The following is a 15814-nucleotide window of genomic DNA, read 5'->3' as shown; positions in this document are numbered from 1 at the left end:
TTTGAAATAATTTTTCAGTTTCACTATTATTGTGTTCCTGTACTTAAAAATGAACCAACTCTAATGTTTTCACCCCACATTTGTTTGAAAACACACAAATAATTCAGAAACGAGCTACAGTATATTCATAGAATAGATCTTTAGACAGGAAAATATACATTTATTATAATTAAGCTATTATATCTCAGAAGTATTTCAAAAAAGATAAAATAATAATCTTGAAAATATCTTCAATTACATGTAAAACCAAGACAAATTTTCAGAGGAATGTGAGTTTATTTAAACTTATGAATCAATGGAGCACCCTTAATGGTGGAGGACACTCCTGTACTTGTGAGATTCGCATTTTCCCGCAGAAAATTGCGTCTATGAACTCTCCTGCGGCTGTATGTCTTGTTAGAAGCATCAATTTTGGCTTGTACATTTCTTGGCGGTTTGGTACGTTGAGGTAGTCCATTGATTTCATACAACCAGTACATATCAGCTGTCTGGAAGCAAAGAGAGGGCGAGGTTTTATATGACATATACAGAGGCTGACCGAAAAAAAAAATAGAACAAACTTACTATACTTAACACCTCATCTTCTTCAACATATGAGACTCAAGCCGTCTCTATTCAGACATAAAATGAACGTGGATAGGAAATCATGGACAATATTTTGATTTATGAATTAAGAATAATTCACTAAAAAATTGTCGCAGGTGATGGTCCGCTTTATAGGTGATCTGAGCTTCATCTAATGAGGAGTAGCAATCTACTTGGTTTCCATGAAACCGTTGCACAGCACGAACTATAGATAGTGAAAATAGTAACTGGCAATGTCAATTTATGCCTGACAATTTAAATTTCAATACAGAGCCCACTGGCACAAAACACTGAGCTTTTGATTTTTAGATTAAAATAACCTGATAATTAACATAGCCATTCAAATATTCGGAGGGTGGTGGAAAAGCACTGACTTCATTCATAATCTAATTCCAAGTCAGTGCAATTGTTACAGGGATTGATTTTTTAAAACCCTTTCCCCCCTGTTTAAATGGGCAAGAAAGCAATGCTGAATTAGGCAGTCTAGTATTTTCCACATGCTCATGTTCATACTAAAATCTCCTTGCTCTGGATGAATTTCCTGAATCCACCTGTGTTGTTCTAAATCATTATATTCTAATAAGAGTGGTACCACATACATTCAGAAAGCTTATTCAGTGTTAAGTCCAGCCCAATCCACCAGAGTTTAATGTGGAATATTCTCTCTACAAATGAATGTTGACTACATGTATGCATTTCATGCACAACTAGCCTGGTCTTATTTTAATCATGTTTGACCCTTTTTTATGGTTTTTGTAGTTATTCTGAATTCAGACTCTGTGGGTCCAAAGAGGTCCAAACCAAGAACCACATTGACTCTGGGTTTGATAACTTTTACTTCACTTAGAGATATTCATTTTGTAAGCCCAAACGATATTATCTTCATTGTGAGTATATCATTTAAAAGTTTTCCTTAGAAGTGACCACTTTTCAGTGAACTCCATTACGGAGCTTACATTACCCCCCATAATTTAGTGGGTACAAGTGGAAGAATTGAACGAAGGGGTCTAGACCCAATTTAGCATCATTAAAGGGCATGCATATACCTAAGCATGATAATTAGCATGCACAAATTAATGAATTCTTGAAGAGGCCTGCCCCATGCCTGACACATAGTGGGTAAACATGAGTGTACTGTAAGAAAGGACTACCACATGACACAATGAAGTCTTCCAGAATTCCCTGTCTTAGCAATATTGTCCAGTTTGTTATGACTGATCAAGTTTAATGCCTTTTCATAGACAATGAAACACAGGTAAACATCTTTCTGCTATTATTTGCTTTCCATGTCTTCATCCTATGTCTTCTTTCTGAGTCTAGCCTGGCTGAAAGGCTGGCAGCTCCCTTTCAGTGAACTGCTGCAATCAGTTCTGAATTATCTTCAGAAAATTTTTACTTCTGTGTGATAATTACATTATTATATAATTTCTGCATTCTGTTGGATCACTAGTCTTTAAAATGGACATCAGTATGAGGGGGCTTCAAAAAGTTTGTGGAAAAATAGTATAGAAAGATTTTGCAAAATTTCTGTGAATTCTTTGAGGGATCTCATAAGGATCTCTTCCAGTCTTCCAAATTTCTTGTCATTGACTAATGAGTATTTCTTGCACTGTGGCCATTTGTTGAAACATTTCCATTGTTATTCCAGAGGATTGCCTTTTGATAATGCCTTCAGTGCAGTTTGGTCTTCTTCCTTCAAAACCATAAGTTTTTGATGACATGCTACCTCTTGAAATGGTTGAATTCTAATCAATTATTTTAATACATTGTATAAAAAGATGTCTACTAACTTCTGTTGATACTTCCTTTGTCTGTTGTTTGCAAAGAAGCCCTGGTGGCATAGTTGTTATGAATTAGGCTGTTAATTGCAAGGTCAATGGTTTGAAACCATGAGCCATTCCACCACAGAAATTCTTTCCTCCTAAAGAATTAAGTCTCGGAAACTTATGTAATAAGTAATTGAACAGGTTCATTATATAGTATAATAAACTCACAGGTGCAGTTCTACTGTCTTCTTAGGTTGCTATGAGTTAGCAGTGAGTTTGTTTTTTGGGGTTTGGTGTTCAATATTGATCACAGAATCCTTCAGTACAGCAATGTAAGGCTGGACTTTCAGTTTGAGAAATAGTGAACTTGCTCTTCTCTTTTAGTTTTGTAACTCCATGTTATTGGATATTTCATTATAATACTGCACTTATCTTCTTGAGTTTCCATTTGAAATCTTCTGTTCAGCTCTTTAACGTCGTTTCTTCCTTTCCCTTTAGCTATTCTATATTTAGCGCAAGTTTCAGAGTTTCTTATGATATCTATTTTGGTATTTCTTTTTTTTCCTGTCTTTAATGACCTTTTGGGCTCAGGTTTTTTTTCTCAAATAAATATATTTTAATACACTATTTAATTCATTCACTTTAGACTTCAATCTACTGAAATACCATATGCCTTAATAAAACACTCCATAACCGTGGTACCTCAAATCATGTACACGTAATAAGTAATTGAACAGGTTCATTATATAGTATATTTATTTACACAGCACTTTATGGTCATTATTTGCCAGTTTCACATTTTCTTAATGTGAAAAGGCAGTACTTTCTTATTTTCCTTTGGTGTTGATAATCTTTTTGTTATATTTAAATTTTAAAAGTCCTTTGATGAACATATCCAAATAAAACAAGATATAACAATTGATATAAGTTGACTTTTGAAAAGTAATAGTGCTATTTTTTTTCTGTGATTAGTGAGTGAGACCCTTTCCCTCTAGTTCATTCAAATGCCTTTAGTACATCAAATCTCTTTGTCTAATGTCTTTCTAGAACTCACCTGTATTACTAATGTTGCTTTGTATTTCCTGCTGTACATCTGGGGTGTAAATCCCACATTAATGACAGCTCCTGACGTATTATTAGGAGGAAGTTCGCCAACCTCAGGTCTTACAGAAAACTCTAGATCACTTCCTGGTAGGAAATATGCTGTGTACTGCTCAGGATTTCTGAAACAAAAGTGTCAAATTCAACGTATTAAAATAATTCATTGCCCCATTATCTTGCAAGAATTTCCGGATAGAGGTGGCATCCCAAAGATTTTTCAGTCATTATTTCTACCTTTTTTCAAAACCATTTTATTGGGAATTAGTAGAGATATCATATCAATGCATAGTTCAATCACATCAAGCAGTATCATACAATTGCTACCACAATTGGTTTCAAAATATTCTTTTCCTTTTAGCCCCGTCCCGCCCCCACTACCACTGAACCCACTGCAGAAACCCTCACTCTATTGGCCATCCCTTTTTATTGTGCACAATGAAAAAAATACCATGCTTGTCAAAGATAGCAAAAAGCTGTTCATGTACCAAATGAAAATTTAGTCATATATAAATAAATGTATATGTAAGATAAAGAGCCAAAACAGCTCTCATAAATCCTTTAAAATATATATACTACTATTCCATTTTGATATGTTCTCACTTTCTACTAAATTGTCAGGCTCTGACAACATTTATTGGGCCTAAAGATGGCTCACTATGACAAGATGGCTTACTATGATGGCTTACAATAACAATTATTGTGCCTGAGGATAGCTTACTATGATCTTAAGTAAAACTGATGTCATTTAAGATTCACATGACTATTTTAATGCCCAGATTGATTACATTTTAGATAAAGATTATAAAAGAAGGTGAGGAATATCTTGATAGAATAAAGCAGGTGGAGAGAGACATATTAATGGGTTTAGTTGAGGAATTTAAAAATCCAACTCAGAGGTGAGCTCTAGGTAGAAGCTAGAGCATAATCTCTGAAGACAGATCCAGTAGCAAAACCTAGAGAAAGAGCCTGCGGTGTTCATGTCAGGACTGAATGGCCTATTCAGCAAGATTCTCTTGAGTACCGTAGCAGAAACTTCAGAAGCACAGACTCTGGAGGAAGGCTGCCTGGACTGCAATCATACCTTTCACTAGGAGCAGAGCTTCAGACTATTTAATCTTGTTTTACCTCAATTTTTTCAAGATTTAAACAAAGATAAGAACTTCTGTAAAGCCACTAATACGTGTCATGTATTTAAAGTGCTCAATAAGGATTAACCAACACAATTATAGTTATCATTAGAATTGTGAATTTCAAACATTTTATTTTCTATTGATAGTAAGTGATGCATGGATTAATAAGAGATGAATTAGACAGAGTATTCATTCTCAAGAAACTCAAACTAGAGCAGTGTTTTAAAATGATCAATTTAAAATGAGCTTGCCATTTAATAAACATGAACTTTTCCAAAATATAGAATTTAATTTTGACCAATAAAGTATTATTGAGTTGATTGTGACTCACAAGGACAGAGCAGAACTGAGCCCTAGGATTTCCAAGGCTGTGAGCCTATATGGAAGCTGACTGCCTCACTTTACACCCACAGAGTTACTGGCGCGTTCAAATGGCCACCTTTCAGTCAGCAAGCGGACACTGAACAAAAGGGAAAGGTAAGGCACCTAAAACATAAGGAGCCTTGATCGTGCTGCCAGGGAAACATGGCCCTGCTGGCCAAAATGCCATCTGTTTGAATCCAATAACTGCCCAGCAATATCAATTCCAGGGCAGTTAGTGGTGTCTGGATTTTTGGTATGATATATTAAATCATATATATATCATATATTTATAAAATTTCTGAAGTTGTTGTTGGGTATGGAACCAAGCAGGATATATTGTGCTGCTTTATGTTTATTTTTTGATTTGTAATTATCTCATCCATAAGAATTGAGCTTTTTAACTGGTATAATCCACTGTCTTCTAGAATACTGCAGTGTATGTCAGGAGGCTTAAAAAAGTTTTTTGGGAAATTACATTATCTTTTCATTTCATTTCTTCTATTTACTTTTTGAAGCCCTTTTGTACATCATAATGTAGGGGTTTGCTCTGAGTAATCTTATCTTTTATTTCTAGCTTTTTTTAAAATATTGCTGAAATAGATGCAAATATATCCAAAAGGATTACAGAAAACTCATCCAAATTACAAAAATCTAAGAGTTGCTAAATCCCATAGAAAATGAGCATAATTGTTAGTGACAGAAAATTACAGACACTGGATCTCTTTCCAGATATTTGTGAGGGTAAGTAGTTGGTGGAACTGTGTAGTTCTAAGGACATTGACATAATTGATTCTTGACATAACCTTTATGAAAGTTTTAAAATGTAACAGGTTAACTAGGAAAGTTTGTACTATTTATAGCATAAGTTTAATACTTGGTATAATTCTCAGAAGCAGTAGCTTTTAGAAAGATATGGCCCGCTCCAATGTCGAGTTACAGAACTACATCTGGGGCCTTTGGTGACAGATGTTAATGCTCATCAGTGAGCAATGCAATTCGCTCTATCATTTTAGTATATTCTTTTAAAAGTTAAATTGAAACAGAACTTAATGCTATTGCTGGAACGTAGGGGAGAAAATATTAACATGAATGTCTTTCATAAAAATGAATAATCATTATTTATGAAACTTCTGTCACGCAAGATTGTAATCACATCTCTTCAGTGAACTTGGGGGCTACACTAACCAGAAATGGGAAGGTTTAGGATGGTTTGCAGGACCAAGCAAGCAGAAAGGAGCCTGGGATCTAGTACCTGCATTCCCTAGGGGAAAGGAAAAGGGAACGTCCACTGAAAAAAACTCTAAGGGCTGTTCTCCTTATGCTAGTGGCTGCCTTAACAAGGAAGTCAGCCGAGCCCTGTCCTATAGACTCAACGACAGTGAGTTTGGTTTGGGTTCTTTGACGTGGCTACTATCTGCTCTTGATACTATCTGTCATGGCTGCTAGTTTTGACAGTGGACATAATTCATGTGAGAAGTCACCACCTAAGGGAGGTCCTCCTCTGTCACACACATGAATGCCATCTTCTCCAGGCTCTACTGGAAGCCGAGTCTCTGTTCCAAAGGGAGGGAACCTGAGCAGTGGACAGCGGGAGGGCAGCACTGGCAATGAAGAAGATCAATGAAACATGAAAGAACACCCAGACACCCTTAGGCTTGGTGTAAAGCCTTGCCAGTCAGGCAAAGGCAGCATAGATAATCCTGGGGAAGGAGGAGAAGGGTAAGTGTGGGCCATCGCAGAAATTCACTCCCTTTCAGAAAGGAGAACGTCGAAACTCTTAATAGTGGATATTAAAGATATACACATACACAAGTCCCTGACAAATCACTGTCACACAGTTTTGCTACTATGGTATTTAGATAACGATTGCTTAATGATATGACCATCTACAGTTCCATTATGAAGAAATGTCTTAAATGATACCTTTCAAATTGACATCCCACTTATACTCCCAAGCTTCTTAGAATTAGCAGAAGTGATTGTGTAGTGTCAATATTCTTGAGAGGCAGTGGCAATGCACAGTGATTTGTTATTTCAAAGGACTGAATTTGATTTATAAAAATTTGGGATGAAGTAACAAGTCAATGAGCATGACCTACCCTTATCTTCCCCATGTAAATGGTTTGTTGTTGTTGTTTATTTGTTTTCTGTAGGCAATTCCAAACACAATGATAAATATAGGATTTCTTTTAGAAAACGGACTCAAAAACTAAGATCTCTGCTACTGTTGAGAACGAGAGGGGTAAATAATGTGCATTAGCCTGAACCAAAACCAAATATACTGGCATTGAATCAATTCTAACTTATTCTGACCCTGTAGGCCAGAAGAAAGCTCCTTAGGGTTTCTTATACTGCAAACCATCCTAGGGGTAGAAAGCCTTATCTCTTCCCCTTGGAGTAGCTGGTGGGTTTGAACCACCAGCTTTGTGCTTAGCAGCCCCATGCTTAGTCCACTATGTCACTATGGCCTACTGTACCCTCCAAAAAGATTTTGTTGATTTTATCTTTGATAAATTCTCTAGTCTGTAAAATATGATAATTAATTTTTTATTTGAAAGTTGAAATTATTTTACTTGAGGTCCATGGCATGTATTCATTTCAAGAACTAGTCAGCAGGTCATCATCATCATTTCAATTTTATTAGAATTAATTAAGGTCATCTTTCCCTTACTGAGGAGCTCTGGTGGCATAGTGGAGTGGTTATGTATTGGGCTGTCAACTGAAGGGTCAGCAGTTTGAAATTACAGTCTTGGAAACCCACAGTGACAGTTCTACCCTGTCTGAGAGAGTAGCCATAAGTCAGAATTGACTCAAGAGTAGTGAATTTGGGATTTTTGTTTTTTAACTTTTCTAGATTATGATATACTATAGTGCTAAGTAGGATGCATAGCAAAATGTATTTCAATAACTTTACAAAAGATTTATCCTATAATTATAGAATCATTGATGATTTTAAGAGGTTACTTATACTTCTTCTTTTATGTTGCCATTCTTTATGAGGAACCCTGGTGGCACAGTGGGTTAAGCATTGACATAATAACAGCAAGATATGTGGTTCGAATCCAAGAGCTATAGAAAGATGTTGATGTTTGTAAATACTTATAGTTGAGAAATTATATGGAGTGGTTCTATTCTCTTCTATAGGATTGCTAGTGGTTGGAATCTACTCAGTTGCAGTGGCTATGCTTTATAGACGAAATGATACATTAATGTTTTTAAAAACTTGAAAATCCAAGTCATATGATGTTCCATCTAGACTATCAAAGGTATATTCTAGCTCTAGTGCTTTGATTTATTCAGAACATTTTTCTTAGTTGCTGTGTGTACTAAAAATTTCTAGCTGCAATGGGGACATGAAAACATAAAACAAATAATTCTGGTATTCCAGTAGCCTACAACATACTTTGCAAAAGAAGCAATATATATAAATGCCTGTAGGAAGCAATTTAAATGTAAACAACAACACATATGGCCACTGAAATCAAGGTTGTATGAACTCTTGGAGGGCACAGTCAGACAAACAAGGGAAATGGACACGTTCAAAGAACTACTCTGTGCTGAGGCTTAGCTGTGAGAAGAAAACGAGATCAGTAGAGAAGCTTAGCAATAATCAAGGCTAAAACATGGGTGGTTTTAGTCAAGGTGGCAGTAGTGGTCATGGTGAGGAATGGCTGGGTTTTGTTTATATTTTATAGGGTATGTCAACAGATTTGCTAAGAGATCAGGTATGGAGTGAAACAGTGAGGAGTCAAAGTTAGTCCCAAGCTTCCTGTCGGGAGAAAATGCAAGAATAAAACTGCTGAGATTCCAATTCATTTCCATCAAGTCGATGCACATTCACAGTGACCCTGGAGGACAGGGGTTGAACTGCCCCTATGGGAGTAGAAAGCCCTGTCTTTCTCCCGTGTCGAGATGAACAAGCTTTCAGAAAGATTAGAAGACTTCAGGAAGAACAAATGTAGGGCAAAATGTCAGAATTTGTTTTTTTGATGCATATTGTTAAAAGATAGTTGAACAAAACTGTATCGACTCATCTACCTACCTATCTACTTTCTTCTTCTTTAACCCTATCTACCTACTTCTCTACACAGGGGCCCTGGGGCTCCAATAACAGAAGAGGGCACAAACGAAAGAGATGAAGTCATTTTTCTGCCACCATTCAGAGCGTTTGTGTGGAAGGGTGAGGGTGGTGGAGAAAGAGAGAAGACACCATAGCTTGAACCTGAAAAAACAAGAACATCATAAGCCTTAACCATTAAGAATGAGCTTCTGGTTGGAGATATTCAGACCCCAGTGTGTGGTGGTTTTTACAGAAATGCTCTTTCTGTTTGTGACATTCTTTACATTCTCCTGCCCAGTCGGGTAACTGAGGTGCCTGCATCCCAGAGAGTTAGTCCTGAAGATAATTCTCTAAAGGAAGAGGGGCACTTCGTAGTATCCTTGGGACTATAGAAACTCTCTCTGCCATCGAGTTGATGCCAACTCATAGAGACCCTATGGGTACGAATAGAAATGCCCCTGGGGGTTTCCGAGACCGTAACTGCTTACAAGAGGAGAAAGCAGGGCTGTTTAAGTTAGTGAAATGATTTAGGCAACAATGTTTCAAGCCTGCCAGTTCAGAATGACCTGCATTTGAAGTTCATAGCCTACCAAGCTGCGGTAAAGATGTGAGCAGGAATATCTCTGTTGGGACAAGGCCGTAAAGATGGAAGGTAGAAGCTTTAGCATCTTACCTGAAAGGGCACCCTGAGTCTGCGAACATATTTCATCCTCCACTGTGATTGTGTAAACATGTGGTTTTGTGTGTGTGTGCTCAGATAAGTTGGAGATAATAATATATACTTTGTAATATTATTGCAATAATTCAATTATGTGGGAACTTCAAAAAGCTCACAAAAATGGAATTAAAAGACAAATGAATTTTCCCTTGGACTTTTTGAAGTCATGTCCCATAAGCTAAATACATACAGCAAAACTTAACTGTCAATTTTGGTGGTGGTGTGCTCTGTCATTCATTGGGAGGGCAGGTAAGAACCTGTGCTGGTCATGAATAATATTTCATTGGGATCTCATTGCCCTAAATTTGACACAGTTTTAACTTTTACTCAAGTAAATGCCAAATACACATACAGAACCGGGAGGGGGGAAAGATTTCTTGCTCAGGAGGAAAACTTCTCAGAATAAACATATATACTATTACAATCTATTGTCTACCAAGTAAGTTGAAATTCACTTTTGCACTCCTAATTGCAATGAAATATTGTAAGCCTGACCAAAATGGACGAATTCTGTAGAATGATCATAAAGAACATTTAATGAACTAGTAGAAGAGCAGAACATTCATTTTTGCTCATAGCTATATTTCTTCGGAACTGTGGGTCAGAACTGACTCCATGACACCTAACAACAACAAGGATATAAGTTGCTACAGCTCAGAAAACATGAGTGTTTTCACAATAATGGCTAGAGAGAGAAATGGAGAGGCCGATAGAAGCTGCTGAGGCCATTTTAACAAATACCTTGGTTTGGAGGTTTAGGGTAATGGTTTCATGAAAAATCATGCCTAATAATTTGTTCTACCTCCTTGTGTAGTGTCTGGTATTTTAAAAGTTTGCAAGTGGCCATTCAGGGCACAATTGAACTCTATTCCCTTGGGGCAGCAAAGAAAGAAGGAGAGTCAGGAAATAGCAAGAGGATTTGGAATGTATGACTAATTGCTTATGCCACGAAGCCAGAAGAACTGGGTGGCGACCAGCACAGCCATTACCGAACACTTCAATCAAAGATTCCATTGCAGAATCTTGATCAAAGGAGGAGGGGTGCAGAACAGAAGTTCAAATTCTTATGAACTTTCTGAATTCACAAGTATTGGGTGAAGCCCTGAGACAATCTTTAAATCTCTGGTAAAGAATGACTGCCTCGAGGATTATGCTCTATTAAGAATTATGCATATGGGATAAAATTGACAAAAGCAACCAGAAAGATGAGATATGAACCTTAGAGGGAAGTAAGTTTACGTTAACGAGGGAGGTGCAACTCAGAAAGGATTAATGAGTATGCCTGCACAATTCAAAGAATGTAACCAATGTCATTACATTTTACATATAGAAATTGTTGAATTGGTATATATTCTGTTGGGTATATTTTCAATAGTAAGTGTATAATTTTTTTATAAATTCAAAAATATGTTTTAGATAGATTTACAGGACATCTGAATATAAATGTTACATAATTATGTATTTTTCAGTAACATAAAAACTATACTGATCTTCTATTTTTCCCTAAGTATACTTCAAGACACATTTATATTCATAATCACGAAGGGCATCACTGGTATTTTGCCTACTTATTATGGAAACCAAAATATTTATGAGTTTTCATTATTTTATGAACATACTTTGAAAATAAGCATCCATTATGCTTCTGGCACTGTGTTTGGTGCTGGATATACAGTGGTTGAACAAGACAGTCATGATGTCTGCCCTTACTGAACGCAATCTAATGTTGCCAGTAGATATTACATGCCATAATAAAAGATAGAAAAGCTAAATTCTAATAAAACATCTTCTAAAAGACTAGAGAGCAATGAAATCTTAGTAAAAAGCTTCAGCTCTTCAGATGACCAAAAGTTTCTCCCCATACATCCTGCCAGCTAGAAAGCAGTGGCACAGTATTTTTCAGATGCTAAAAGGAGCCCTGGTGGCATACTGGTTTATGCTTTGTGTTGCTAACAACAAGGTCAACTGTTCGAACTCACTAGCTGCTCCATGGGAGAAAGGTGAGGTTTCTTGCTCTCCTGTAAAAAAATCACAGTCTCAGAAACCCACAGGGGCAGTTCTACTCTGTCCTATTGCGAGTCGGAATGGACCCAATAGCAGTGAATTTGGTTTGCAGTTTAATAGAGCACAACTGGAAACACCAAATTCTTTAGCAAGATAAAATATTCTATAATAATGTATGAAAAATTCTTACATTATTTCCATTAACCAGGAAAATTAAGGGAATTTGTCATGAGTACACTAACCTCTCGAGGGTCACTGTGAGTTGGAACTGGCAGTGAGTTTGGTTTTTTGGATACTTACCCTGTAAAGATTTACAATCTCAGAACCCAAAAAGTGAGCATTCTTCACTGATCTATAGATTCAGAGTCAAAATCTATCAACACCTCCCCCCGCAAAAAAAAAAACCCTCAGTGCTATTGAATAGACTCCATCTCCCAGTGACCCTAACGAGGCAGGCGAGGCGCAGTGGGTTGCATGTTGGGCTGCTGACCATGATGTCAATAGTCTGAAACTGCAGAAAGATGACGATTCCTATGTTCACAAAAAGTTACACTCTCAGAAACCCACAGTTCTATTCTGTCCCCTAGGACTGTTAGAGTGGGTTTATAGTCATCCTTTAAGAATAACTAGTGTTCTCTGTACAAAAAGGTGGGAAAATGGGGGTGGGAGGAGCTAGGGTCTCAGATAGGAATAAGAGCAAAGGAATGGGTAAAAGTAGGGTTGGGTCTAAGAAACTGGCCTCATGATTTAAAAAAAATGATATTGACAATTGAAGTAAAACTTATAAGACATGGTCCATATATGTAGTAGAAATACTCGATAAATTTACATTGAAAAAGGCAGAAGGGTAAAGAGGCCCAAATGGAAGTGAGATTTCCACACTTTGTTGAGATAGCAAAATGTCTATAACAACAGACAATGTAGTGATTTTCTGACAGGTGTTCTTCTGGATTGGGAATCCATAAACTTTAATAGAAACATCCTACTTCTCAAATGCATCGCTGAATTTAGGCAATTCCTCACTGCACTCTCCCCTCCCAAACAAAAGCAACAAACGTTCACAGGCCACCATATTGTATGAACAACAGAAACTACCAACTACCTGGCCTACACGCATTCACTCTCTTGTTGTCTCCATTGGGTTTTTGAACGTTTCAAGGACAGGTTGACCCTGTGGCTGCCACAATGGATTTATACAGAGCAACAATTGTAAGGATAGTGCAGAACTGAGCAGTGTGTCATGCGGTTGTACAGTGGGTCTCAAAGGGTCTGGACCAACTTGACAGTACCTAACTACAAAATATTTTTAATGCATACAAATTTCCTTTGACAAACAAATATTCCCTAATATTTCTACATCTAACTATTTATGTTTGCTTCTCTCTCTCTCTCTCCATATATATATATATGTATATATGTATATATATATATATATATATATATATATACACACACACACAAATTTGAGGCATAGAATGATAATGCTCTAGCATAACCAGCAAACTATGTCTTAGTAGCATTTTCCAACTTAAAATTTGTTCCACAGTTCACCATAAATGACATTCACAAAACTGAGTCAAGAACTTCTACTTGATATATTACCTTGTCTGGCTTGTCAGAGTGAAGTTAACGACAGCTTCCTTAAACAACCCAATCCCTTCAATGTTAATGATATCGTCCACATCTGGCTCGGTAGCATGCAAAATGATGGGAAATCTCCAAATCCCGTCCTTTTGGCACTCTAATTTCAGGATAACTTGAGTCCTTGAATAAAAGAAGATATTTTAAATGACTATCCTAGGAAAATAGGAAAAGAGACTACTATCAGTAAATCAACAACTAAGGGGGAAATGTAAGTAAACCGGATTCAGCAAAACCAATGTGAGTCTGCATTCAAGAAAAAAAAAAAGTGAACCCAAACCCACTACCATCGAGTGAATTCCGACCAACAGCAGCCCTATGTAAGGTTCCCAAGGCTCCGTAAACGTTTACAGGAGCAGACAGCTTCATCCTTTTCCAGCAGAGAGGCTGGTGCATTTGAACAATGCTTACCGGACAGTTTTACCAGGACACTGTTAATTACATTTCAGGAATTATAGGCCATAGTTTATAGTTTCATTCTCTATTTGCGGTAATTATTTTGTAGGGCATTTTATCTCCTCTCTACATTTTCTAATAACCTGTAGCATTTGCAGATAAGATTCTTCAAGCTTTCTGTAACCAACATAAATATACTATCTTGCAATAAGTACATGTAGAGTGCTCCTTAAATGGTGAGACTTTGTCTTAAGTAGGTAAGATATGTTGCTAGGAGAGACCAGTTCCTGGGGAAGAACATCATGCTGAGAAAAATAGAGGGGCAGAGAAAAAGATGAAGGCCCTCAAGGAGATGGATCGACATAGTGGCGGCAACAATGGGATCAAGTAAAGGCACAATTCTGAGGATGGCACAGGACTGAGCATTTACCAGTCTGTTGTGCATAGGGTCACTATGGGTCGGAATAAACTCAATGGTACCTAAAACAACAATAACAAGGTAGTTTGGTCAATGGACCCAGTGTTAGACTAAACAGTAATTTATCTATGGATTTTCTCTTCGAAATGAAACACTGAGAGTCTTTTCAATTTTCAGTTCACATAGAAATATATTTCCTGAACACCTAAAATGTCTCATAAAATTAAGTGAAGACTTCTAAAAATATTAATTCCAAGTAATAATAACCACAAACACCGCATAGAATCACATGTCATTGATGGAAGGAAGGTAGAGGCAGACTATTAAAGCATTTGAGTGAGAAGAGGAGAGAAACAAGATGGTATATGGAGTGGAGACAATATCATATGTTTGCATGGTTATGGTGGATATGACTCAAAGATGTTAAAGGTGCGGTTTTAATGTAAGTCAGGGCTGGGCAAGGAAATCACAAAGCTAATAGAATTGTCTAGAAACTTTTTAGGGAACTTTTATATTCTCCAGGTAGGGCTGTAAAATTAGGCAATTTGAGGTACAATGGACAATAATAATCTTCCAAATCTAAAAGTTACATATGCCAACCCAGAAATTTCACTGTTAGTCATTTCCCCTAACAAAAACAGTTGCTGCAGTACATGGGCTATGTACTGCCAAAAATTTAAGCCGGATCCACAAGAGCACATGGAATGCTTCTTGGAAGTGATTGTCAGATAGAAGAGAAAATGATCAGTCCCTAGAGAAATATAACATGCTTGGTGAAGAAGTTCAGCAAGAAAGATGAAGTGCTTCAGTGACTTCAACAACGGGCTCAAACATGTGAGCAGTCTTATACACAGGGCCATTGTAAGTTGAAACATACTAAATGGCAGTTAACAATAACAACAGTCAGTTCCCCTACAGCAGCTGATCTCAACCTGTGGGTTGCGACCCTTTGGTGGGGGCGAATGACCCTTTCACAGGGGTCGCCTGAGACCATAGGAAAACACATTAGGATTGACATCATGATTGATATCAGTAGCAAAATTACAGCTATGAAGTAGCAGTGCAAATAATTTTATGGTTGGGGGGAGTTCACCACAACATGAGGAACTGTATTAAAGGGTTGTGGCACTAGGAAGGTTGTGAATCAATGCTCTAGAGTTACACTTCCAAGATTTCAAGAAGTGGTGTGTATAAAAGTGTCCATTTCTCTATGACTTCTATGTACTATCCAAAAACTCTGAACAAAATTGTTTAAATGTTCTTTCTATAGGGTATTGTGGAATACTATACAATGTAATATATAGTCTGGGATGGTTGATATAGCATCTAAATGTAAAACATCCCAAATATAAGCCCTAAATTTATGCTTTTCTCACACTTTGCTCTCAGTAAATTAACCTATATTTCTTTGCACTATTTTTTTGTGATTTTTCTGATGTCCACACTTTATTTAGCATAGGAAAAAAACGTATTCAGTCGCAGCATTAGTTCCTGGTAAGGACAGCACGTATTCCACAATTTTTAGTGCATAATTGTATGGTTTTAAGTGTATCATGACTGGTATTCCCAATTCTACCCTTGTCTTCACATATGTAGAAGAGAACTTCTATAATTTTCAGTTATTGATTTATA

The 15814-nt window shown here is 36.9% G+C and overlaps 1 protein-coding gene across 1 annotated transcript in view; it reads right to left on the bottom strand.

Moving 5' to 3' along the window:
* Positions 1 to 275: 275 nt before the first annotated feature.
* Positions 276 to 15814, bottom strand: part of CFAP47 (cilia and flagella associated protein 47) — a 222767-nt gene continuing 207228 nt past the window's right edge. The window contains exons 63-65 of the mRNA XM_075538347.1: positions 13330 to 13491; positions 3406 to 3574; positions 276 to 488 (exon numbers count right to left, since the gene is read on the bottom strand). Of these exons, the coding sequence (XP_075394462.1) occupies positions 276 to 488; positions 3406 to 3574; positions 13330 to 13491 (544 nt within the window). The remainder of the gene's footprint in view (positions 489 to 3405; positions 3575 to 13329; positions 13492 to 15814) is intronic.

This window comes from Tenrec ecaudatus, chromosome X (genome assembly GCF_050624435.1).
Source record: "Tenrec ecaudatus isolate mTenEca1 chromosome X, mTenEca1.hap1, whole genome shotgun sequence".
NCBI lineage: Eukaryota > Metazoa > Chordata > Mammalia > Afrosoricida > Tenrecidae > Tenrec > Tenrec ecaudatus.
This window is presented reverse-complemented; position numbering and strand designations above follow the sequence as displayed.